Source organism: Schistocerca piceifrons, chromosome 8, assembly GCF_021461385.2.
Source record: "Schistocerca piceifrons isolate TAMUIC-IGC-003096 chromosome 8, iqSchPice1.1, whole genome shotgun sequence".
Lineage (NCBI taxonomy): Eukaryota > Metazoa > Arthropoda > Insecta > Orthoptera > Acrididae > Schistocerca > Schistocerca piceifrons.
The window spans coordinates 494,274,296-494,301,876 of record NC_060145.1 but is presented as its reverse complement, the minus strand read 5'-3'; the positions used below and the strand labels follow the sequence as shown (position 1 = coordinate 494,301,876).

Genomic DNA, 27,581 nt, shown 5'->3' with positions numbered 1-27,581 from the left:
CTGTGAAAAATTCTACAAGGCGGCTTCCTCTTTCATTTCTTCCCCCCCCCCCCCCCCCAATCCATATTCACCTACTATGTTTCCTTCTCTCCCTTTTCCTACTGACGAATTGCAGTCACCCATGACTATTAAATTTTCGTCTCCCTTCACTACCTGAATAATTTCTTTTATCTCATCATACATTTCATCTATTTCTTCATCATCTGCAGAGTTAGTTGGCATATAAACTTGTACTACTGTAGTAGGCATGGGCTTTGTGTCTATCTTGGCCACAATAATGCATTCACTATGCTGTTTGTAGTAGCTAACCAGCACTCCTATTTTTTTATTCATTATTAAACCTACTCCTGCATTACCCTTATTTGATTTTGTATTTATAACCCTGTAATCACCTGATCAAAAGTCTTGTCCCTCCTGCCATCGAACTTCACTAATTCCCACTATATCTAACTTTAACCTATCCATTTTCCTTTTTAAATTTTATAACCTACCTGCCCGATTAAGGGATCTGACATTCCACGCTCCGATCCGTAGAACGCTTCTAAATAAAGATGCGAAATGTGAAGAAGCAGTCAACCAATTAATTTACATCCATATTGAATCTTCTCAAATTTCCACACGATCATGAAAGCTGTCCAACACACAGACTGTTCGGTCGTCTAGAGGACTACATGGTTAATTCAACTACATCCCTGCACATCAACAGCCCTCTCGATTCGGACGCTCCCTGCCGTTAGCGGGAAACGTGAATCATTCCCATGATCACACTGACAGAACCACAGGCACATAGACACAGGCAACAGAGCATGCACAATGTCGGCACTGGTACAGTGTATATCCACCTTTCGCAGCAATGCAGGCTGCTATTCTCCCATGGAGACGATCGTAGAGATGCTGCATGTAGTCCTGTGGAACGGCTTGCCATGCCATTTCCACCTGGCGCCTCAGTTGGACCAGCGTTCGTGCTGGACGTACAGACCGCGTGAGACGACGCTTCATCCAGTCCCAAACATGTTCAATGGGGGACAGATCCGGAGAACTTGCTGGCCAGGGTACTTGACTTACACCTTCTAGAGCACGTTGGTTGGCACGGGATACATGCGGACGTGCATTGTCCTGTTGGAACAGCAAGTTCCCTTGCCGGTCTAGGAATGGTAGAACGATGGGTTCGATGACGGTTTGGATGTACCGTGCACTATTCAGTGTCCCCTCGACGATCACCAGTGGTGTACGGCCAGTGTAGGAGATCGCTCCCCACACCATGATGCCGGGTGTTGGCCCTGTGTGCCTCGGTCGTATGCAGTCCTGATTGTGGCGCTCACCTGCACGGCGCCAAACACGCATACGACCATCATTGGCACCAAGGCAGAAGCGACTCTCATCACTGAAGACAACACGTCTCCATTCGTCCCTCCATTCACGCCTGTCGCGACACCACTGGAGGCGGGCTGCACGATGTTGCGTGAGCGGAAGACGGCCTAACGGTGTGCGGGACCGTAGCCCAGCTTCATGGAGACGGTTGCGAATGGTCCTCGCCGATACCCCAGGAGCAACAGTGTCCCTAATTTGCTGGGAAGTGGCGGTGCGGTCCCCTACGGCACTGCGTAGGATCCTACGGTCTTGGCGTGCATCCGTGCGTCGCTGCGGTCCGGTCCCAGGTCGACATGCACGTGCACCGTCCGCCGACCACTGGCGACAACATCGATGTACTGTGGAGACCTCACGCCCCACGTGTTGAGCAATTCGGCGATACGTCCACCCGGCCTCCCGCATGCCCACTATACGCCCTCGCTCAAAGTCCGTCAACTGCACATACGGTTCACGTCCACGCTGTCGCGGCATGCTACCAGTGTTAAAGACTGCGATGGAGCTCCGTATGCCACGGCAAACTGGTTGACACTGACGGCGGCGGTGCACAAATGCTGCGCAGCTAGCGCCATTCGACGGCCAACACCGCGGTTCCTGGTGTGTCCGCTGTGCCGTGGGTGTGATCATTGCTTGTACAGCCCTCTCGCAGTGTCCGGAGCAAGTATGGTGGGTCTGACACACCGGTGTCAATGTGTTCTTTTTTCCATTTCCAGGAGTGTATTTACTGAAATTGAATGATGTACAACGGAGAAGTATAAATGATATTAATTTTATTTTATTGACTTTATATTCAAGTGTTTTATGGTGGGCAATACTTTTTTTCTGTCTTCAGCAAAAGGAAATAAATTTCTTGGTTGCCCGACTCTTGAGCATGCAACATACGACTCGCCATGTGCAAAACATGGATTTCCTAAATTCAATCCGCAGACTTGAAGTGATTGACAGTGTGGCATGTTAATAGTCATTGAGAATGGAAGTCGAATGGCGAACAACAGTCGTTTGAAATCAAATGGCATGTCAATTGGAATGATGGGAATGCGTCGAATGAGCGCACCTCCTCCTTTCCACTTTCCGTTCAGAACAGTTGCCTCGGTGACACTCAGCATCAGTTTCTTCACAGTGAGTCTTGTCTCATCACACAATCGGGGTGAATCAATGCTCCGCAAGAGAATAATTGGCAGGTCGACTTCGAGTGGCAATTTGTGCGGTGGAACACTAGGAAGAACCAATGAATTTAGAAACTCGATTTTATAATTAATAAATTCGTCCGCATTCATTAGGTTGTCAATCGATTTGTTGCTAACAGAAATGCCTGCATTTTGTTCTTGAATTGCGTGCTCGATCGCATTGACGTCTCTCTTTTTTGCTGCCGAAATAACACGCTCGCAAATCGATGACGATTCACGGAAAAACTTTCTGAATGAGTTTTTCGATAGATGACACAATAACGCAAAAGTTCGATGGAAATTAAATTAAATACTTTTCCTTCAGTAATGTTCCATTTGATGTTTTAAAATTTGGCTACCGACGCATCGCGCTGCAGATGCACTCGCGCATTGGTCTTCAGTGTGAGATTTCGCATGTGTCTCCAAAGATGCTGTGTTTTGAGCCAAACATGGAGCTCATCAGCTGGTGTTGATATGGGTAAATAAGACACAATAAAACGCTGATCTGTTTGTTTCGTCACATTCAAAAACGTCATTTAAATACATTTGCCACTACCACATACGCGCCACCAACTAAAAGTTAACTGCACTATGCCTATAACCTTTGCACAAGTCCAAGCAATAAATTTACAAAGTTTTATCGCAATAGCATTAACGCATGGCAGCACATAAACTACGAATGAATAGATAAACAAACATTAATTTTCATATACCAGATTAAACTGTTATAATGTACTGTTGAAGCTGGGACATTTTTTGATGGATAGCATATAAACGGGGTAGTATGTCACACGAAAACTGAGAAAGAGGACCAAAAACCGATTTTATTTTCGAACTCACCACATACAACGTAGCAAAGAACACCATTCACATTTTTTGTACGAAAAGTACTATAGACCGGTGATGTTAGTATTATAATGTTGCTGGTTCCTGGCAAGCCCGGTATCCCCCCTGTCTACAGGGAGACACAACAACGCCTTAGTTTAATCTGTCTAGGAAATTACCCTTATTTATTTACTTACGGCCTGCGAGACGCGCTAGCCTTCTAGGACATAGCGTTGACTCAACGCTGTCTCCTAGATTACCCGAAACGCTTGCGGCACACCAGTCAGCGATAGTGTTGCGAAAGGCCTTTATTTTTATATTTTCTGTAGTTTTCTGCCGGTCCCGTTCCGTCGCTGTTGCGACAGCCGCACAGCCAGAGGCAAGGTCGGCGGGCGCGCGCAACCTGCGCCGGCCGGGCCGTGTTTTCGCGCACTTGGACGCCGGCCGCGGAGGGGAAGTCGTCCGCGTTCCGGAGGCGCCGTATTTTTGCCGCCGTTGGTTTCCCAACAGCCAGTAGGGGGCGACGTGGCGGCTTACGCAATATCGACACATTCCAGAGGCAGGTGCCGCCGCCGCCGCCGCCGCCTCTCTCACTGTCAACTCCAGGCGTCGAAATTCGATTCTTCTGGATCCGTGGGCGGGCACAGACTTCTCCAGGCAATAGTCTGATGCAAACGTGGGTCCACGGCCGCAGCGAATTTATTGACGGAATTCATTTTCCTGAATTTATTGAAATAATTCATGCTTTAGCTATTTGTTAATATCGTCACCTTGGGCATTTTGAAAGTGCCTCTCTTGCTAGAGTCGCACAGAAAAACTGTGATCGTATAACACCTTACATTCTACACATATGTGTGAATAAAGAAGCATCTGTGGTGACCTTAATGAAAGGTTATTACGATTTCTACAACCTCTTCAGAAAAAGTCTTCCCTCAAGAAGATCTGCAGGTGAGGTGTGGAACTGTTAGTTTGATATGACCTCAGCTAAATCTTTCTACGTATATGTTCTATGGTGATCTCTGGTCGGTAGTCTTCTTCTTTCCCTGCTGCCTTTTGCCGTTTCGTTAACACAGCAAAGCTAGTAGTATTTGGTAGCCGGATGCCCCTCCGTCCAGTGTTAGAGCTCAAGCGTGGTTATCTTTTTTAAGTGTTTGGGAATCGTGTAACTGAGGCAGAACGTGGCTACCAGCGCGTTATTCGCCTAGTGGGATGTGAAAGAACGCCTAAAAACCACGCCCTGGCTACCAGACTCACCAGCCTTCCTCGTTAATCGGTAGGACGGACGCCTCGCCGAGTCCTGCATTTTTTTGTTCCGTTTTTCTCGTATTTCGCGTTAGCGAGCTCAGCTATCTCTGGTGGGAGTCAGTTAGTAGTTTAGAACGCGTTAACCTCAAGGAGAGAGGTTAAATTTTGAAAATATTGCGATAACATAAAGAATGATTACCATTAGTGGCCAAGTCAAAGGAACCAGCACAGCATTCAGCCCTAATGATTTAGCGCAGAAGAAAAACATTGTTCACCGTTGCAACTCACAGAATCATGTGATTAGCGAATGGTCAAAGGGGCTGTCCCTGCATTCATCACGAATAATTTTGGTTAACGAAGGGAAAGCTACATCGCAATGCCTCATCTATAGCGACGTGAACTGAGCTTCAGCATGCTGTGCAGTACACATATATCTCGATGTGTTAGACAGCAAACATTTAATTTTAAACAATAAAATATCTCGCTCACAAACCTAGGATACAGAGGAGGGTCCGATCTCAACCTTTTTTTCAACATCGATCAAAAAATGGTTCAAATGGCTCTGAGCACTATGGGACTTAACATCTATGGTCATCAGTCCCCTAAACTTAGAACTACTTAAACCTAAGTAACTTAAGGACATCACACAACACCCAGTCATCACGCGGCAGAGAAAATCCCTGACCCCGCCGGGAATCGAACCCGGGAACCCGGACGCGGGAAGCGAGAACGCTACCGCACGACCACCAGCTGCGGACCAACATCGATCTTCTGACTGGTTTGATGCTGCCTGCCACGAATTACCCTTCTGTGCCAACCTCATCTCGACTATCCACTTTAATAACGTTCTAAGCTCCAACAAGTAATTTATCAATATAATTATTTATTCATTATTAAAGTGTGGATTTTTTTTATAACGATGTCCTTCTGATCCACTGGGTTACAGATATCTTGTCATAAATTTCGTTCAACCCACCTGGATTTGTTATGTTTCATGGTTGAGCTACCATCAGGTAGAGCAACTTTTCATAGATTGTGACAACACCATCGATGAGAGTGTGGAAGGCATGGAGTGTGATTTAGGAAAGTGCACAAAAACATTATAGTGAGTGAGGGGTAGGACAGACAGGCACTGGCTCACCCAAGTGGCGAGCATTGCCTGGATAGTTAACGTGGTGAGGGCTCTTCTCAAGCAAGGCAAGGGTCTGGGGCTGGGTCTGGGCATGAGACCCGCAACAGCGCAGGGTTTTAATCTGTTGAGAAGTTTCTCTACGGCTGTTACTTCACTGTAAAGCTGCACAGGGAGAACCCGAAGGCTGACGACAACATTTCGATGGCTTTTCATAAACATTTTCTGATTATCTTGGTGTGACAGACACGTTGTCACCTGTCGGTCGTTACAGGGCAATTCCGTTACGTCTGATTTCTTAGAGTCATTTATTTTTGTATACGTCAGTGGAATGCGCAGTACGTCCTTTTTGGAAACTGACTTGTTCCATTCACTGAGGTTACTTGCTGTTGGCAACAGAATGGCCACTGTACTCTTCTTATTTAAGCTTACATTAGCGACTGCTCTGTTCTGTCTCGGTTTTCTTTATCCGACAATGCGGGTGCTAGGTTTATGTTTATACGCACCAGCATGGTTAATTTCGTATTGACCAGTTGACGGAAGCGCACCTCGTACACTTTTGGTTGCCTTCATGAAATGAAATGCCAGCTGTTCCTGGAAAGCAGGGCAACCACACCACAGCATCAGTCTGTGTCTTGAATAGTACGTTTTTCTGATTGCGTATTACGCATTTTTTGGCTGTTGTGAAGCTGTTTTCACAGAAACAGAAGTAGTGGGGGTAACAAACAAAACAAATCATTACATTATTACCCTGCAAGGAGCCACAAGAGCTCTCAGGTCCCTAATAGAAGATTATTCAAAACTGTCCCTGATGCCCGCATCTCGTGGTCGTGCGGTAGCGTTCTCGCTTCCCACGTCCGGGTTCCCGGGTTCGATTCCCGGCGGGGTGAGGGATTTTCTCTGCCTCGTGATGGCTGGGTGTTGTGTGCTGTCCTTAGGCTAGTTAGGTTTAAGTAGTTCTAAGTTCTAGGGGACTGATGACCATAGATGTTAAGTCCCATAGTGCTCAGAGCCCTTTTTGAACTATCCCTGAAAAACTTCGATGTTATTGATGGAATGCGGCTCCACATTGTACATTCGTTTTATTTAGTCGTTTTTGACATATCAAAGCAGTTGTTCATCTCATTGTATACGCCACAGTCCACGGACTGTATCACTTATCATATTATTACTCTTGCCATAAGGTTTACAACTGATCGGCACTGCTTTACCAGCTGAGACTCCACTACGGGGTGTGGGTACTTGCTTGTTGTCTGCCAACCTTTGCACTGACTCGCCGAGCCAGTTACAGTAGGACCTACAGCTCAAGGTTAACAGACATTGCTAGCGCTGAAAGAAGCGGTACGTGACACGTATAATGTCAGGCCACACTGTGAGTCAATCACTTCAGCCTTTAGATTTTCAGTGTTGCATTTACCTATTGACTGTCGCGGCACACTCTCGCCATAGATAACGGAATCATTTATTGTTTCGTTGTGTTCATATTAAACAACGTATTTAGCTTAACATTCTGAAAACGAGAATGTGACAAAGAGCAGAAATCAGAAACACAGTGAAGCATAACTCATTGCTGAGTTAGTTATAGTAATCTAGAACGGCAGCTATGAAAAATTTAATAAATATAATAATCTAATATACGTAGGTTCACCATTCAGTTAAAGATTCTGGTCATGAACCATGAATCATGGTAAGTTTCAAAATGGTTCAAATGGCTCTGAGCACTATGGGACTCAACTTCTGAGGTCATTAGTCCCCTAGAACTTAGATCTAGTCAAACCTAACTAACCTAAGGACATCACACACATCCATGCCCGAGGCAGGATTCGAACCTGCGACCGTCGCGGTCTCACGGTTCCAGACTGCAGCGCCGAGAACCGCACGGCCACTTCGGCCGGCCATGGTAAGTTCAGTCATATTATACAAACAGTCAATAAATAGGCTGTTTAAACAAAAGCGTAATAGTATTTCCTGAAAGTGCAGAACAGAATACCTCCAGAATATAAGCAATATTTTTCAAAATTAATACAAGAAAATCGCAACCCAATTTTTAATTCCAGTATTTACAGATTGTTGTTCCTTTCCTGCTCAGTTTATCATGCCATAGACAACATAATTTCTGTTGGCAGATGGTTTGCTCCGAATCGAAGATAATGGAAAAATTTTGCTTCCGATATTTTGTTACCAACAGATCTTTTATCATAAGATTCCCTTAATTGTTGGTGATATTAACAAATCCTAAACACAGAATAGTGTACACCGGCTGTACAGAAAGAGAATGCTGGCCAACTGTGCCACGTGATTACGTCACAGTTGTTTACGCGTGTTATTTCGCAAACGTGTACAAGAAAAGATGATGCGCATTCCAGTCGGGAGAGCACTAGCACGGCACCAAATGTTTCTCGTCGCCGGCCGACAACGCCGTGCCAGAATAGCCACGCTTCCGAAAGCCGTCTTCGTCGAGAGATGTTTACGCAGCAGAGAGTCTGCGCAATCGGAACGAGGGACAGCCGGAAAGACCTGGACCCCATGGCTGCCGCAAACCGACTGACTGCTCGCGGCTGTGTGACATCGCGGGCGGGTTTTGGGTGGGGGGGGGGGGGGGCGGCTGTGGTTAGCTGGGCGGCGCGGCCGCGGTGGAGGGGGAAAGGAATCCCCGCGTCAGCGAGAAAACAGGTGAGCGCCGCAATGACTGAGTCAGACGCCCCCCAGTCGCGAAGCGAACGGCAGCCAGCGTGAGACGCCACAGAGCTCGTGCTAGCTGCGTCCACGTGTTCAGGGAGCCGCAGTCCCCCGCAGCGGTCCTGGCGCTTCTAACAAGTACTCGCTCTGCTCAGTCCAGGGTTCCTCGACGTTGCGGGAACGCGTACAGCTGAAACACCAGGAGCTGCGGATGGTTTCTGTCTAGAGAGCACGGCGGTAAAGTCACGGTTTCCATCAGTCCGCAGTGCCGTAAACACTTAATTCACCATCGGGTATAACTGAATTAACTAGTTGCTACACCCTCGCCATCGCTGGATCTGGGATTATAGCCCAGTCCAGTCGCCGGGGTCTCGAGAACAGTTGGGCTAACGGTGTACTCCCCAGGCTAAAGTGAGCGTCGTTGTCCGCCACGATGAAAGTACTACAGGAGGACGTGCTGAAGATAGAAGATGCAGACGCCTGCATCATCGCCAAGGACCAGAACGGCCTGCTGCGGCTCGGCGTGTCCGCAGCTGGCGAGTCTGACAAGTAAGTTGCGCCAGCTTTAAGAGACGCCGGACACTTCGGCAACCCAGCTCTCTGAGTTTCTACCTTTCGTTTCAATCCCATAAGCGGTTCTAGCCGCAGAATAGTCTTTCTGATTCGAATACTTCGTCACGTGTTGTAACATATGGCCTACTGGTACAGCAATCTTCGTGTTGTGCCTGTCATTGATTTCTATGTAGAATTAAAGTGGTCTGAAAGTAATGCTTAAACCAAAATATCAGAATCGCGCTGCTTCCATATTGAAAAGAGCTTACTGCCTCCAACCAATACACGCCCAGCGTGTTCTGGGGCAATTTTCACTTAAACAATTACGGGCACACTGTACGAAATATAGCTAAACTCGTTACGAATGCTGTCTTGTTTTTGATAACATCTACGTATATATTATGGGTTTCACGTCGTAAAACAATATTTGTCTATGTGTTTGAAAGTAATATTACGAGTTCAGAATGCCTTATTTTTTCTTGATATCTGATCGATCAACAATCACATACAGAAAAAGTTGCGGTTGCCAGTGGAAAATGTACATAGATGTGGCGCTTCATTACATGGTTACCTCCGTAACATATGTGCCGTGTTGCTACCTGTCCAGAGGACTACTTTCTTCCCTAACTTGTAGTATTACATTATTTCAAAAGTATGCCTGCAGGTCACATTAAATTGAGGCTGTTTTGTCTGTCTTATTTAGTTCGCACTTTGTGGTGGCAAGTGTTTCTTATTAGACTGACAATAGTGGCTCAATCTGCGTAGAGGTAGTGTAGAAAAACGGTCGATACGTATTTTTTACAAACAAGTTTCCCATGACAATGTCTTGCCTCGCGTGTTCTGTTTATAAACGTGATACTTTGAACAGAAATGACTTTCATGCTGAATGCTGATGTATGAAAAGAAGTTACGTGTGGCATTGCTGAATTTAGAGCGCAGTCGTGAGTGGTCAGTGGTAATGAAAACACCTCACGGTTTTTACATTGTAATCAGACAGTACACTAAACAGTAAATTACACATAGCGTCAAATTCCAACAAGCTGCGAAAACTCGCAGCAAATTGTCTAGGGCACGGTTGTGAAGCCCTCCTACATGTAGGCTTAGCTGCATTACGCATTACGCAGGCAAGCAGAGCAATGTCCGTGTAGACAAATTCCTGTGCGCAGGTCGAGCAATATGTTTGGGCCCTACCTGTAATATGTGTATCGTACGGCCGTGCTACAGTGCCCACGCAATTGTATCACGCACACTGACTCAGACTTCGCACTGGACGCACAGCTGGTGATTACAGTGCGAGCGAAGCCTGAGAACCGGCGCTCACGTGTAGGCACGCCCGCGTCGCGTTGTTACGTCGGCTGCTACCGCCGCGCCATCGGCAATCGATATCCTCGCTACACAGTGCGCCACGCTCAGGCGCTCGCTTTTCCCAGGCGCGCAAATCGGCTTTCCCTTTCATTCCGATTTCCCTCTCTCTGTGTTCCACAACGTGCGCTTCTAACGTAGGGGAACAGTACAAGCTCCCATCGCTTCCTGAGATAAACTGTGTCCAAGTGGGGTCCCACAACGTTTCAAAATTTCATGAAGTAGCTCTTCTTTAGGAGTCAACTCATTTGACTCTCTCTGGGAGGACGGTGGTTCACATCTTAGTCTGGTTACTCATATTTCGATTTGCTGTGGTTTCCCTGAATTGCTTAAGGCCGATACTGGGACGGTTCATTTGAATTGGACGCGGCCGGTTACCTGTCCCGTCCGTCCCCAATCCGAGATTGCGTTTTGCCGCTAGTGACCTCGTCATCGACAGGATCTCAATCTTGGTCTTCTTTCATTAGAGGGTTTAGATTGAGTAAATCGTCTGGCAGTAGCTGCTCAGCACTCAGATGGAGAAAAAACGCGAAAATAAAGCATTTGCAGTTTACACACACACACACACACAGAGAGAGAGAGAGACATACATACGTTGGTAGTACATGAATGGCGAAAGACTGGAAACTGTTGGGAATAATGTCAAGGAAGTCTTTTAACATAGATTAAGTTTCCATGGTTTGTTTACAAATTTGACATTTCAGTTGGACGCCTTTGTTAAATGTAATCCGTACAACTGCGTACAGTCCTGTCCAATAAGGTTTTATAAACCTCGTTAAGAAAAAATAATGTGAAGCAGTTAGCTGAGGCCAGCCGCAGTGGCCGAGCGATTCTAGGCGCTTCACTCTGGAATCGCGCGACCGCTACGGACGCAGGTTCGAATCCTGCCTCGGGCATGGATGTGTGTGGTGTCCTTAGGTCAGTTAGGTTTAAGAAGTTCTAAGTCCATGGGACTGATGACCTCAGACGTTAAGTCCCGCCGGCCGGAGTGGCCGAGCGCTTCTAGCCACTACAGTCTGGAACCGCGCGACCGCTACGGTCGCAGGTTCGAATCCTGCCTCGGGCATGGATGTGTGTGATGTCCTTAGATTAGTTAGGTTTAAGTAGTTCTAAGTTCTAGGGGACTGATGACCTCAGAAGTTAAGTCCCATAGTGCTCAGAGCCATTTGTTCCATAGTGCTCAGAGCCATTTGAACCAGTCAGCTGAGTTGACGCTTGCCAGTGTTGGTCTTGAGAACGGCACAGCACCAGATATGTCTTAAAATTTCTGGTAAAGTACGGTGCAGGAAATGTTTTAGCCGTATCGAAAATTTATTGCTGAGTTGTACCAACAAGTCACTAAGGATACTGCGTCTATTCCACCAGTCAGCTAAAATATTTACCTCACAAGTAGAGAAATATTAACTTTTCCTTCAGTAATATTTATGTATGTAGAAACACTGTGAGTGGTTGGTTTCGAAACTACCGCGCATCATTCAGGCGAGGACCGCACTGTCGCACATCTAGGTCTGCATCGCCACTTCAGTCCTCCAGCTAACGAACTGTGACTGGCACCGAACGGCTCCTCGAGTCTCGTAGCAGATTCTGTATACCTGCCATGATCTATTACGCTGTCTGACAGTGGCTGTACGCTTGAGTACCAGCAGTATAAGAGTAGTAGTCGCACAAAACATTTGATAAATTGCTGAGAAGCAAAACATTATTTTTCGTAAATCCTTGTACCGGACTTAAACGTCTTTTGCGGGCAGTGAGATACAAATTAGAACATTTCTTTTCTCTTCTCTTTTTAATGATGGATACGTTTTCTACATTGTAAACAATATCGTACAAGGTAGATTGAAAAAAGGCGAACCTTAGTTTATAGCATTTGTAGCTTAGAGAAAGCTTTGATGACTGGAATATTTTAACTGAAACTCGGAAGGCAGCTGGAATAAAGTATAGGAAGTAAAAAATTAACTACAGCTGTATAGAAACTGGCAACGGCCTTGCCGCAGTGGATACACCGGTTCCCGTCAGATCACCGAAGTTAAGCGCTGTCGGGCGTGGCCGGCACTTGCTGTTGCCATTTTTCGGGGTGCACTCAGCCTCATGATGCCAATTGAGGAGCTACTCGACCGAATAGTAGCGGCTCCGATCAAAGAAAACCATCGTAACGACCGGGAGAGCAGTGTGCTGACCACACGCCCCTCCTATCCGCATCCTCAGCTGAGGATGATACGGAGGTCGGATGGTCCCGATGGGCCACTTGTGGCCTGAAGACGAAGTGCTTTCTTTTTTTTTTGTGTAGAAACTAAACTGCAGTTGTATGAGTCGAAGTCCACGAAAGAGGAGCAGTAGTCCAGGACGGTAAGGTGTGACTGTATCTTTGTCCCCGTGTTATTCAGTCTGTACCATGGTCCAGCGGTAAAGGGAACCAAGGAGAACTTAGGAAACTGGACTAGTGTTTAAATAAATACACTGAGTTTTGATGATGGCATTACAATTCCGTCAGAGTAGGCGAAGGACATGGAATATCAGTTCATCTTAATGGGCAGTACCTTGGGAATGGGCTACATGATAAACATCAGCAAAAGTAAAACGTGGGTAACGGCATGTAGTCGAATTAAATCGGATGTTGCTGACAGAACTAGATTAGGAAATGAGACACTACAATCCATTGAAGAGTTTTGCTGTTTCGGCATGAAAATAACTGAAGATGGCTAAAGTAAAATGGACATAAAATGCAGAATGGCAGTAGCAAGAAAAATTTTTCCGAGAAAGAGGAGTTCTTTAACATCTAGTGCAAATTTAAATCTTGGAGAGAACCTTGGCAGAATTTGTTTTTGATGGTTTCTGCGTCCAGAAGTGAGATGTCAACACGAAGAGACTACAAGCTTTTAGAATGTGGTGCTACAGATGAATGTTGAAGATGGTTAGATCGAATAACTAATACTGAATCGAATTGGGGAAAATACATTAATAGAACTTGACTGAAAGAAGGGGTCGGTTGACAGGAAACATCGTGAGGCATCATGCTACCGTCAGATTGGTAATGGATGAAAGTGTGGGCCTAAACATTTTAGATGGAGACCCGGATTTCGCTGCGTTGAGCAGGTCAAAATGGAATGCAGAGGATGCGGATAGGAGGGGCGTGTGGTCAGCACACCGCTCTCCCGGTCGTTACGATGGTTTTCTTTGATCGGATCCGCTACTATTCGGTCGAGTAGCTCCTCAATTGGCATCACGAGGCTGAGTGCACCCCGAAAAATGGCAACAGCAATTTGGATACAATACTTCACTAGTCTCTGCAGTTGGGTTAGCAATACTTTCAGATTGCCCCAGATGATCTCGCAAATGTTGTCAAGACTGTACAATTCGGTGCTCCAGTTCTTCAATCTAACCAATGGACGTGCTGTAGACTTCCTTTCCAGGCAGAAAAATCCAGAGAACTGAGTTTGTGCGACGTAGGAGGCCGAGGTACAGTCGCTGCTCAAGCCGTACATCATTGACCACACTGACTGACTCTCTGTATGTCCCTCAGCAGGAGACCTGGGCTCAGCCGAGACCCTGCTGGTATTGCGTAACATGATGGAGGATAACATGCAAAATTGGAATTTGCTGTAAAGTACTTACGCACTTTACAACAACAAGAAGAGAATGACATCGTAATTTCATTGCGGCTCTCCAGCACCAGGAACAAAAGGATATTCGTACTACTTTTGCTATACTAGACAGTGAAAATGGTTATTAGGGGACTCCATAAAATAAATCACACATTACTGTTGCGGGCAAAGTAGCTTTTATTGAAAGCTGCACTACAGTTGAAAGTGACAGAGATACGTGACACCAAAAATTAGACATAGTCACGAAATGTCTGTAAGGAATGGTCGAAAATTTCTGTTAATCGTCCAATTCCTCGATGATAGAAATCCTCTGCTTCCTTACAGACCTTTTCGACTGTAGCGCCTAGAACCGCACGGCCACGCCGGCCGGCCGCAGATTTATGCCTCAGTCGGTGCCGACAACATTCACCGTATGTCGTCCCCATCGACTACATCTGGTTTGTCACTGACGGTCAGCTTGAAGCTCACAAATCGCCTTCTCCTAATCTGCTAGATTTTGGTGTTTTGAGAGCAGACGTCTGATTTTTTATTTCTGGATACACCTGCTAACCTATACCGAGAAAATGTAGAATATTTCTTCCGTGAACAGCATCTGTTATGTGTGGAAGCGACTAACTTTGGTCGATGGCCATAATGCTTCCCCTGATAATTTTCTCTTTGGAAATAATTATTTTACTCTATGCAGAGTATCTGCGCCTGTGATTGTAAGCTCACCAGTTGAAATATTAGCTGGGAGACGCTGTAGATAGAGCAGAACTGGTCACGTGGCCCTCCGATAGTGACGGCAATGAAGTGGTGTGTTCGTTCAGACAACCGTAGTGAACCAATGCCGAAAGACTGATTGATGCAGAGAGCCAGAGTCAGCTGCTCGGAACGCGTGCACCGTGGTCGCCGAGTCATTTTTCTGAGAAACGTAGAGAACGAAGGATGAATGAAAATGAACTGCTGCGAGGAGTGACTGCAAAAAGGATGCGTAAGAGAAATTCTAAAATTTTTGTGGTCAAACTAATAAACCAATTCTGTCGTAGTTGAAAGCATTAAGATCCCTTTAGCCATCATCTGGCAATCCAGATTTAGGTTTTCCATGGTTTCCCTAAACCTCTCCGAGAAAATGCTTGTAAAATCCGGCAAAGATTTACAGAAGCTTGAAACTTACACACAAACTTACCACTATGTCTCTAAATCCTGCAAAATACCAAAGACATTCTTCCTGTACGCAAAGTACACCAGCAGTAAGATGCAATCGATGCCTTCACTGTGTGATAACAATGAATTGTTACTGATGCCAGCGGCTCTAAAGATGAGTTACTTGACAGAATTTTCCGAAATTCCTTCAGCAAAGAAGACGAAGTAACTGTTCCAGAATACGAAGCAAGAACAACTGCCAACATGAGTAACTTAGGTGGAGACGTCCACTGTTCAATGAAGCAGCTTAAATCATTTAATAAAGGCAAGGCGGCCATTCCAGATGCTGTATGAGATACGCTGGTACAATAGATAAATGCTTAGCAATCACATACAGCCACTTGCACGTCGAATGATCCCTTCGTAAAGACCGGAAACTTACAAGTGTCACACCAATACTTACGATAGGAAATAGGAGTAATCCACTCAATTGCAGACCCTTTTGATAGCGTCGATTTGGAGTAATATTTGGAAGAATATACTTGTTCGCACATTATCACCTATCTCGGAGAAGACGATTTATTGACAAATAGCAAATAGTCAACACAGATCCCCCCCCCCCCCCCTGCCATGAACCATAGACCTTGCCGTTGGTAGGTGGTAGGGAGGCTTGCGTGCCTCAGCGATACAGATAGCAGTACCGTAGGTGCTAAGGTGCAACCACAACGGAGGGGCATCTGTTGAGAGGCCAGACAAACGTTTGGTTCCTGAAGAGGGGCAGCAGCCTTTTCAGTAGTTGCAGGGGCAACAGTCTGGATGATTGACTGATCTGGCCTTCTAACACTAACCAAAATGGCCTTCCTGTTGTGGTACTGCGAACGGCTGAAAGCAAGGGGAAACTACGGCCGTAATTTTTCCCAAGGGCATGCAGCTTTACTGTATGGTTAAATGATGATGGCGTCCTCTTGGGTAAAATATTTCGGAGGTAAAATAAGCCCCCATTCGGATCTCCGGGCGGGGACTACTCAGGAGGACGTCGTTATGAGAAGAAACAAAACTGGCGTTCTACGGATCGGAGAATAGAATATCAGATCCCTTAATCGGGCAGGTAGGTTAGAAAATTTAAAAAGGGAAATGGATAGGTTAGAGTTAGATATAGTGGGAATTAGCAAAGTTCGGTGGCAGGAGGAACAAGACTTTTGGTCAGGTGAATACTGGGTTATAAATACAAAATCAAATAGGGGTAATGCAGGAGTAGGTTTAATAATGAAAAAAATAGGAATGCGGGTAAGCTACTACAAACAGCATAGCGAACGCATTATTGTGGCCAAGATAGATACGAAGTCCATGCCTACCACAGTAGTACAAGTTTATATGCCAACTAGGTCTACTGATGACGAAGAGATTGATGAGATGTATGATGAGATAAAATAAATTATCAGATAGTGAAGGGAGACGGAAATTTAATGGTTAATTGGAATTCGATAGTAGGAAAAGGAAGAGAAAGAAACGTAGTAGGTGAATATGGAATGGAGGTAAGGATTGAAAGAGGAAGCCGCCTGGTAGAATTTGGCACAGAGCTTAACTTAATCATAGCTAACACTTGGTTCAGTCATAAAAGAAGGTTGTATACATGAAAGAAGCCTGGAGATACTGAAAGGTTTCAGATAGACTACATAATGGTAAGATAGAGATTTAGCAACCAGGTTTTAAATCGTAAGACATTTCCAGGGGCAGATGTGGACTCTGACCACAATCTATTGGTTATGAATTGTAGATTAAAACTGAAGAAATTGCAAAAAGGTGAGAATTTAAGGAGATGAGACCTGAATAAACTGACAGAACCAGAGGTTGTACAGAGTTTCAGGGAGAGCATTAGGGAACGATTGACAGGAATGGGGGAAAGAAATACAGTAGAAGAAGAATGGGTAGCTTTGAGAGATGAAATAGTGAAGGCAGCAGAGAATCAAGTCGGTAAAAAGACGAAGGCTGATAGAAATCCTTGGATAATAGAAGAGATACTGGATTTGATTGATGCATGGACAAAATACAAAAATGCAACAAATGAAGCAGGCGAAAAGGAATACAAACGTCTCAAAAATGAGATCGACAGGAAGCGCAAAATGGCTAAGCAGGGATGGCTAGAGAACAAATGTAAGGATGTAGAGGCTTATCTCACTAGGGGTAAGATAGATACTGCCTACAGGAAAATTAGAGAGACCATCGGAGAAAAGAGAACGACTGGTATGAATATTAATAGCTGAGATGGAAACCCAGTTCTAATCAAAGAAGGGAAAGCAGAAAGGTGGAAGGAGTACGTAGAGGGTCTATACAAGGGCGATGTACTTGAGGACAATATTATGGAAATGGAAGAGGACGTGGACGAAGATGGAATGGGAGCTATGATACTGCGGGAAGAGTTTGACAGAGCACTGAAAGATCTAAATCGAAACAAGGCCCCGGGAGTAGACAACATTCCATTAGAACTACTGACATCTTCGGGAGAGCCAGCCCTGACAAAGCTCTACCATCTGGTGAGCAAGATGCACGAGACAGGCGAAATGACCTCAGACTTCAAGAAGAATATACTAATTCCAATTCCAAAGACAGCAGGTGTTGACAGATGTGAAAATTACCGAACTGTCAGTTTAATAAGTCACAGCTGCAAAACACTAACACGAATTCTTTACAGACGAATGGAAAAACTGGTAGAAGCCGACCTCGGGGAAGATCTGTTTGGATCCCGTAGAAATGTTGGAACACGTGAGGCAATACTGACCCTACGACTTATCTTAGAAGAAAGATTAAGGAAAGGAAAACCTATGTTTCTAGCATTTGTAGACTTAGAGAAAGCTTAGGGCAATGTTGACTGGAATACTCTGTTTCAAATTCTGAAGGTGGCGCGGGTAAAATACAGGGAGCGAAAGGCTATTTACAATTTGTACAGAAGCCAGATGGCAGTTGTAAGAGTCGAGGGGCATGAAAGGGAAGCAGTGCCTGGGAAGGGAGTGAGACAGGGTTGTAGCCTATCCCCGATGTTATTCAATCTATATATTCAGCAAGCAGTAAAGGAAAAAAAAGAAAAATTCGGAGTAGGAATTAAAAATCCATGGAGAAGAATTAAAAAGTTTGAGGTTCGCCTATGACATTGTAATTAAGTCAGAGACAGCAAAGGACCTGGAAGAGCAGCTGAACGGAATGGACAATGTCTTGAAAGGAGGATATAAGATGAACATCAACAAAAGCAAAACGAGGATAATGGAATGTAGTCGAATTATATCAGGTGATGCTGAGGGTATCAGATTAGGGAATGAGACCCATAAAGTAGTAAATGCGTTTTGCTGTTTGGGGAGAAAAACAACTGATGATGGTCGAAGTAGAGAGGATATAAAATGTAGACTGGCAATAGCAAAGAACGCGTTTTTGAAGAAGAGAAATTTGTTAATATCGAGTATAGATTTAAGCATCAGGAAGTCTTTTCTGAAAGTATTTGTATGGAGTGTGGCCATGTATGGAAGCGAAACGTGGACAATAAACAGTTTAGACAAGAAGGGAATAGAAGCTTTCGAAATGTGGTGCTACAGAAGATTGCTGAAGATTAGGTGGGTAGATCACATAACTAATGAGGAGGTTAATGAATAGAATTGGGGAGAAGAGAAAATTGTGGCACAACTTGACTAGAAGAACAGATCGATTGGGAGGACATATCTGAGGCATCAAGGGATCACCAATTTAGTATTGGAGCGCAGTATGAAGGGTAAAAATAGTAAAGGGAGACCAAGAGGTGAATACACAAACCAAATTCAGAACGATGTAGGTTGCAGTAGGTACGGGGATATGAAGAAGCTTGCACAGTATAGAGTTGCATGGAGAGCTGCACCAAACCAGTCTCTGGACTGAAGACCACAATAATAACAACATCTTCAGGCCTCATAGGCATCTCTGAAAAATAAATGATATTGGCATACTGGGCCATATGGTACTGAATTTATTTTTGAGGGATGTAATTGGGGTCTGAATACGGCGTAATGGAATATCGAAACTGATAGCAAAAGTAACATGAAATAACATCTCAACTGCATAGCTGTTGGCGCATTGCATTGTTAAATACTTGACCAGTCGCTGTCCCATGTCCACAATGGATCAACAGAGATCTGACGTCCTGTCCTGAATCACATACTATCCCATAATTTCCGGAGGAATTAAGTTTACATCAGGGATTACAACAAACACTGGACTACTGGTGCATTGTGACATGCCTGACTCAGAATCAACAGGCTTCGTTCAAGACATTCTCCCCATGCCCTTGCACACTGTCTCACTGAGGTTAAAGTGTGGGAATTACTTTTTCCACTAATAATACCACACGTTCACTGGCCACTTCACCGTCCATCACCTTGTCTTACTGGGGTTTCAATAGAATCTGCTGTCGACTAAATGTTCTGGGCATTGTTATGACAGTCTGTGGTCTTTAGTTTCAGTTATCAGTATAACTGTACGTGTTTACGTTATCAGATCTTATTCGGGGAGGAAATACTACAGACAATGGAATGAATAGAAAACCTAATCGAGTCAAGCAAACAGCAGCACATTATCAGCAATATATTTACAAACTTAAATGAAACCTGCAGAATAACAAAAGGTTCCAGAAATAAATTAAATCCAAATGTGAATTTTCGCTCTCTTGATACTCTGCCACTTAGTGGACAGTAATTAAAAGGTTCACATCAAAGACATAGGGAAAAAAATGAAGTTTATGAAGAAGAGAGAGCAAGAGAAAAGTTGAACTAGGTCCGAAATGGCAGAGACAAGACATTCTTCGGGGATGTCAGCCGCAAAGAAACCCATTTTCTAGTTCAAAACATGTGACGAACGAATAGCATGCGTGTCCTTTCGGGCGCTAGTCGCGAGGGGCCGTTGAGATCCTGTATGGCGTTGTGGCCGTCCTGAATTCATTGGTTCCGTATTGACGCGACGGTCGTCGGAAAGTGACTACCGTGAGGACAATGCCGCGGAACCACAACCAGCCGTGTCAGTGGAACACACGAGCCGGCAGACGCTTCTCCTCGTTACACGAGGCCTTCCATGATTGTCTCGCAAAAAATCAGCATCCAGATGCGATTCCTGAATGAGAAACCGGCTGTTGTGTATTGAATGTGGTTGGTGTTTCCCGTATCTACTTTGTGCTGGCATATCCGAGCAAGTCAGACACTTACTAGGAGAGGTCCCAAGCGGTGGGATAGACTTTTCAGAATAGTCCATACAGTGATGTAGGTTAAGGTCCTGGTATTACTCACTGCAATCATTCGCCCTGGTCGGGCACCGCTTGCGAGTAATTGACGAAAAAATAGTTTGGAATTTTGCGTGATGCTTGAAAATAGGAATTAGTCGCAAGGTGAAAGCGTAGTGTAATGGTTGTAGTACGAGACTCGTCTGCAGGAGGCGTTATGGGTTCGAATCTCATTAGGTAGTTTGAAATCGTTTATTTTTAAAATGTAGAAATGACTTCGATAGTTATTTTTATTCAGTTAATTGGTTTAAATGTGGTTTTTTATCTTTATTGCTTTGTCATGTAATTTTGATCACCGTATTAAATTATTCAGTTGCTTTCATTTTTAATTACCATCATTCGTTTTCCAGGGAGGGGGGGGGACTTTGTGTACGTGATTTTAACGATAACTATGTACTAACGTCGATTTAATTTCCACTGTTTCGTCATGCTGTGTTTTCATTCATGTTATTGCATTCATTATTTATACTCCTCGTTTTGCTTGAATTTCGCTGTAAGTATAATCCCTTCTTTCATTTAAATCTTCATCTGTGTTATTTTGTCCGCTGTCCAATAAGCATTTACGTTTTAAATGCTTGCATGATGATTACCATCCATGAAAATTTACACACATCACTGCCCATACAAATACGTTACGTCGACTTTTGTTTCTTAACCGACAGTTTGGCATTTTCAAATGTTTAGATAATGTCATAGATGAATAACAATATTTAAATAATTAACTTCACATGCACGAACAATCTAAAGGGAAAACGAATGATGGGAATTATCAATCAGAGCAAATGGAAAAGTTAATACTGTGATTTAAATAACTTGACAAAGAAACAGAAATTTAGAAAATTGCATTTAAACCAATCAACTCAATGAAACAAATTATAAGAAACGTTTCGATAAAGATTTAGAACCAACTTCCTCTAGCACTACAATCAGATCAGCCCAATTTTAAAACTTAAAGTATCACCGAAAATTCCGAAATTATTTTCGACAGTTACTCGCAAACCATGTTTGCAGGGACCTTAACTTACATCAGCATACAGACAGTTTCAAGAAGCGGACCCCGGTGCTGGGGACCTCTGGTGGTTAGCCAGCGCACTCGGCGCTGGCAAGTCGGTCCCAGACACCGGCCACGTTTCGGCAGCGGCCGGCCTTGCCGCTGGCAGCCCGCCAGCCGCCCTCAGGAGGACCTTCGCCGGCCCGTCTCCGCCTGTTGGCGAGCTGATTTGTACCGCCGTCTAATTGGTCACGGCTGCCTATCTCTGCACCGCTAAAAGCGCGCGCGCGAAATCAGAGAGCCTATCGATACGGCGGCCAAGTTCCCGACGCACGCCGGGCACGGAGAGTCGCAAAGGACGCCGGCTGCATTTAGAGCCAGAGCTGCACTCCCCGTTCTGAACTACCTACCTTGTGTCCGTTTGTATTCCTCTTTGCTCTGTCTTCTTTAAGAAATTGCTGCAAATTTCAATGCTGGGCCATCAACTAGTGTCAGCGTGCGAACCAGTCAACGAAACATCATCGATATGGGCTTTCGAAGCCGAAGGCCCATTCATATGCCGTTGATGACTGCACTACACAAAGCTTTACGTCTCACCTTGGTCCGTCAACACTGACATTGGACTGTTGCGTATTGGAAACACGTTGCCTGGTGATCGAGTCTCGTTTCAAATTGTATCGAGCGGATGGATGTGCACGGGTATGGAGACAACCTCATGGATCCATGGACCCTGCATGTCAACAGCGGACTGTTAAAGCTGGTGGAGGGCCTATAATGGTTGTGCAATTGGAGTATAATGAGGCCCCTTATACGTCTAGATACGACTCTGACAGGTGACACATTCGTAAGCATCCTGTCTCATCACCTGCATCCATTCATGTCAATTGCGCATTCCGACAGGCTTGGGAATTTCCAGCAGGACGATGCGGCATCCCACACGTCTCCAGAATTGCTGCCGAGTGGCTCCACGAGCACTCTTTTGAGTTTAAACACTTCCGCTCGCCACAAAACTCCTCAGACATGTACATTATTGATTATATCTGGGATGCCTTGCGACCTCGTCGTACTCTTACGGATTTATGGACACCCCTGCAGGATTCATGGTGTCATTTCCAGTCCATGTCACGTCGTGTTGGCCCACTAAGTGTATTATTACTGCAAAAAATTAGCAGAACCTTTTCGTAGGAGATTTAATGTAGCTAACATTTGCCCCTTGCATACGTTTTCGCTGGAGGTCCAGTTTTCGAGTTATTCAATAAAACCTCGTTTGGAGGTCACTTTTGTCTGTTTTTCTTCGATAATTCGACAACTACAGTCTCTAGCGAAAACATACCACTCTACAAAATTCACCTGCATTAGATTTCATACAAAAAGGTATTGTTTATTTTCTTCTGCAGGACTAACAGTGCACATAGTGAGCGAGAGAATATGAAAATCTTGCTTATGGCGTTTGAAGGCCTTGAGGGTTGCATAAAACCTAGGGGTAGGGGCGCGCGAATCACTCTGTACAAGCAGAGCAGGGAGGAATCGGCAATAATTCCAGTATAATACGAGGCCCGTGCGCGAAAATCCACTTTGAGTGGAAACGCTGTATGTCCAAGCGCCAGGGACTGAGCATTTTGGAAACCTAGAAGCGGGTCGGCCATTTGCGTGATGATGTGGTATCGATGAAAATTGGTTGAAGGACATCATAACTACGAATAGGCGACAGTCTTGGAATTCCACGCCTAATCACAGAACTTAGAGGTCGGAGGTTTACACGCTCTGTGGAGGAAGACAGGAGATGTTTGCGGCAGACCTGACGACAGAGAATATTGCTGGTGTAGACACGTGTCTTTCGGAGCAGACTGTTCGGCTGAGTCACTGAACGTGGGGATTCCACAGCAAAGACTCCTAGCCTATACGTTCTTATGTTGACCTGGAACTTGGAGAATTCCGACTGCAGTGGACGAGGAATTATAGAGATTTTACCGTGGATCAGTGTTAACTTGACGCCTGATGGGAGGACTCAGGTTTCTTGTAACACTACTTTGACCATCGTGTCCGGGCACGCCGTCATCCTGACGCACAGTTTATCGAAACGTGCACTGCGCTACGGACGCACGCTGGTGGAGGCAGTATTAGGCTGCTGGGGGACATTCGTTTGGGCTTCAGTAGGACTGTGATAATAATCAAAAGTACTGTGATGCTTGTGGACGACACGAACACTATTCCGGACCACCTGCATCCATCCATGCTTGATGACTTCCCCCAGTGGCAACTACATTCCAGCAGCATAACTGACTGTGCTACATGGCCACCTTCTGCACTAAAGTCTCTTCACTATGCCCATGTTTTTTGAGACGGTTGCGGGACTCGGCTGTTCGATACACGATGTAAAATTAAACTTATTTTATTTGGCTATCAGTTTCAGCGTTTTACTACGCCATCTTCAGGCCCCTGCCCGACGTGTAGGAAGATGCTACCTCGGTTGTGATCAAAACAGGGGCCGTAAAACCTGTATTAGTAGACTTCTGCTTCCTATAGCGATCATCCGCAGTAAAGGGTGAGGAGCTTGATACTCAACACAGGTTGGTATCTTGGACACCAAATTCGCCTGAACTGAACCAGATGCACCACGTCTGCGATGCTACAGACCAGCGGTCCGTAATTTACGGGAATTGCGTAACCTGAGGACTTGTCAAATCCTTGCCACGCGGAATCCCTCCTGTAATGTGTTCCTTAGGTGGACCAGCATACTATTCTAGCAGGTGGTCCAAGGGATCATTGATGTAAGTGACTGTGGAGTATGTGCTATCATATTTGTGTTGTATGTTGATGAGAGAAGGAAGAGAATAAAACTCGGTCCCAATACATTGCGTATTTTTCTTCATAGCACGAAGGAAGTAGCCTAGCTTTAAAGACCCCTATCTGATGTGCACAATAGTATCAACAGGATCACGTGCTAACCCACTATGACACACTGTAGAGAAGTTTGGCACTAAGTCTTATGATTGTCCTCCACTTTCTGTGTCCTCCACTATCCGGCCAAGTGCTGGATGTGAAAATACCATAGAGCAGCTGGATTTCAACCGCTTCCCTCCTAGCCCATCTCCACTGCATAGGCGTCCGTTACGGATCTCCGCTATGGAGGAGAGTGGCATGCTGATTACGTAGAGAAGCAATAAAACTTATTAAGCACACGGAAAGCGGCACAACGTTCTTCTATTTTCAGATAATTGTGTTTTGAACAACGTTGACACGGAATTGATAGACAAGAATGAATTTTATGGAGAAGTATGCACGTCGTTGACACGCCCAGAAACGCTACTCTTTTGGGAGTAATAAGCTAAAGGTCGATCACATTCTGTCTGCCTCACACTACTCAGGAACAAATGAGCGTAGTCAAAAAACCGGAGTATACTTACTGCGTGACATATCAGAAGAGCTATGCAGCAATCTAAAGCTTATTCAGAAAATCATAGAAAAAGGTTATCAAGGACTGACAGTGAAGAAACTTATTTCATATTAATAAACAAACATCAAAAATTTAACAAGTAAATGGTAAAATATTGATAAGGGGGACCGTAATTGTCACACAGACTTTAGTGTGATGCTGCATCCTCTCCATGACGCAGTTCAACAACTCATTTTTCAATCATATTATGAGTTAGCATGATAACATTCTTATACAGATGTTTCTTCTACTCGTCATCTCAGTAACTTCATTCCTACGTTTGAGTTTTATTTGTATGTCATTCTGTTATTTGCAACGTCAGCATCTTCCATCTGTTACTGTACATAATCGCCGCTCCATCTTAGACATTTGCCGTACTGTGGTAACAGCTTTCCACTACCCTCGTCGTAGAAGACAGCCGACTACGATTATGGGCAATTCCCTTCACTGGTCTGCATGTCGTTTATCGGTGCCAAAATGTTGTCCTCATAGCCAGGGGTTCATGTGATCGACAGGTGAAAATCAGAGGGAACCAGTTTCGACCTGTATGGTGAGTGATGAAGACTTCCCGTCGAAAGCATTGCACCTGCAGTGTGCTGCCGAAAATTATCGCGAAGCAGAAAACGTGCGGCAGTTACGTTATGCATACTGCATGAAATCAAACGAAACATCTAAGCAGGAACTCATACTTAGTGCGAGATGTTATTTTCTAGGCATCTTTATGTGTGCACTGTCCACTCACGTGACCCACTGTGGACTCACGTGACGCGACAGACAAACATACACTCCTGGAAATGGAAAAAAGAACACATTGACACCGGTGTGTCGGACCCACCATACTTGCTCCGGACACTGCGAGAGGGCTGTACAAGCAATGATCACACGCACGGCACAGCGGACACACCAGGAACCGCGGTGTTGGCCGTCGAATGGCGCTAGCTGCGCAGCATTTGTGCACCGCCGCCGTCAGTGTCAGCCAGTTTGCCGTGGCATACGGAGCTCCATCGCAGTCTTTAACACTGGTAGCATGCCGCGACAGCGTGGACGTGAACCGTATGTGCAGTTGACGGACTTTGGGCGAGGGCGTATAGTGGGCATGCGGGAGGCCGGGTGGACGTACCGCCGAATTGCTCAACACGTGGGGCGTGAGGTCTCCACGGTACATCGATGTTGTCGCCAGTGGTCGGCGGAAGGTGCACGTGCCCGTCGACCTGGGACCGGACCGCAGCGACGCACGGATGCACGCCAAGACCGTAGGATCCTACGCAGTGCCGTAGGGGACCGCACCGCCACTTCCCAGCAAATTAGGGACACTGTTGCTCCTGGGGTATCGGCGAGGACCATTCGCAACCGTCTCCATGAAGCTGGGCTACGGTCCCGCACACCGTTAGGCCGTCTTCCGCTCACGCCCCAACATCGTGCAGCCCGCCTCCAGTGGTGTCGCGACAGGCGTGAATGGAGGGACGAATGGAGACGTGTCGTCTTCAGCGATGAGAGTCGCTTCTGCCTTGGTGCCAATGATGGTCGTATGCGTGTTTGGCGCCGTGCAGGTGAGCGCCACAATCAGGACTGCATACGACCGAGGCACACAGGGCCAACACCCGGCATCATGGTGTGGGGAGCGATCTCCTACACTGGCCGTACACCACTGGTGATCGTCGAGGGGACACTGAATAGTGCACGGTACATCCAAACCGTCATCGAACCCATCGTTCTACCATTCCTAGACCGGCAAGGGAACTTGCTGTTCCAACAGGACAATGCACGTCCGCATGTATCCCGTGCCACCCAACGTGCTCTAGAAGGTGTAAGTCAACTACCCTGGCCAGCAAGATCTCCGGATCTGTCCCCCATTGAGCATGTTTGGGACTGGATGAAGCGTCGTCTCACGCGGTCTGCACGTCCAGCACGAACGCTGGTCCAACTGAGGCGCCAGGTGGAAATGGCATGGCAAGCCGTTCCACAGGACTACATGCAGCATCTCTACGATCGTCTTCATGGGAGAGTAGCAGCCTGCATTGCTGCGAAAGGTGGATATACACTGTAGTAGTGCCGACATTGTGCATGCTCTGTTGCCTGTGTCTATGTGCCTGTGGTTCTGTCAGTGTGATCATGTGATGTATCTGACCCCAGGAATGTGTCAATAAAGTTTCCCCTTCCTGGGACAATGAATTCATGGTGTTCTTATTTCAGTTTCCAGGAGTGTATTAGGGGCACTGTGCTACACGTCCATGCAAAGCTTCACCATATTTTCAATGTGGTTTTAACTTCGTGACTCATAAGAGGTGGAAAAAAATAGCCCACATATCCACACATCAAAAAAAGTTTTGCATCAACTCAGTTCTGAGAGTTTCGGAACCTATACAGAAAATTGGAATACAGATAAGCACAAACATCATTTCCACCCTTTTTATTGCTCAAGAAAACCACACATTACATGTTGTACCACTATACAGTGAGACCTTCAGAGGTGGCAATCGAGACTGCTGCAAACACCAGTAGTGGAGCTAGACCAGTGTGAGCACATTTCGTTAGTGCGGGTTGCCTACATGAGGGGCATGTATACACTCAGGGGCAAACCTATTGCTCTCCTTTGATTGACAGGTACTTAACCTATTGTTCTCCTTTGATTGACAGGTACTTAACCTATTGTTCTGTTAAGTGCTTTTTCATGTCACCGCATTTCCTTTTGATTGACAGGCACTTAATCTATTATCCCCCAATCCCCTCCCCTCCTCCAAATCCTTCCCCCTGTCGCTGCTACAAGTACACTTTCAGCTCTCAGTTATTGGAATAGGCCCCCTCTCATTC

General features: G+C 45.6%; 1 protein-coding gene across 1 annotated transcript in view; it reads left to right on the top strand.

Moving 5' to 3' along the window:
* Positions 1 to 8,431: 8,431 nt before the first annotated feature.
* Positions 8,432 to 27,581, top strand: part of LOC124711216 (dual specificity protein phosphatase 14-like) — a 78,557-nt gene continuing 59,407 nt past the window's right edge. The window contains exon 1 of the mRNA XM_047241172.1: positions 8,432 to 8,961. Coding sequence (XP_047097128.1) covers positions 8,846 to 8,961 — 116 coding nt within the window. The 5' untranslated portion in view covers positions 8,432 to 8,845. The remainder of the gene's footprint in view (positions 8,962 to 27,581) is intronic.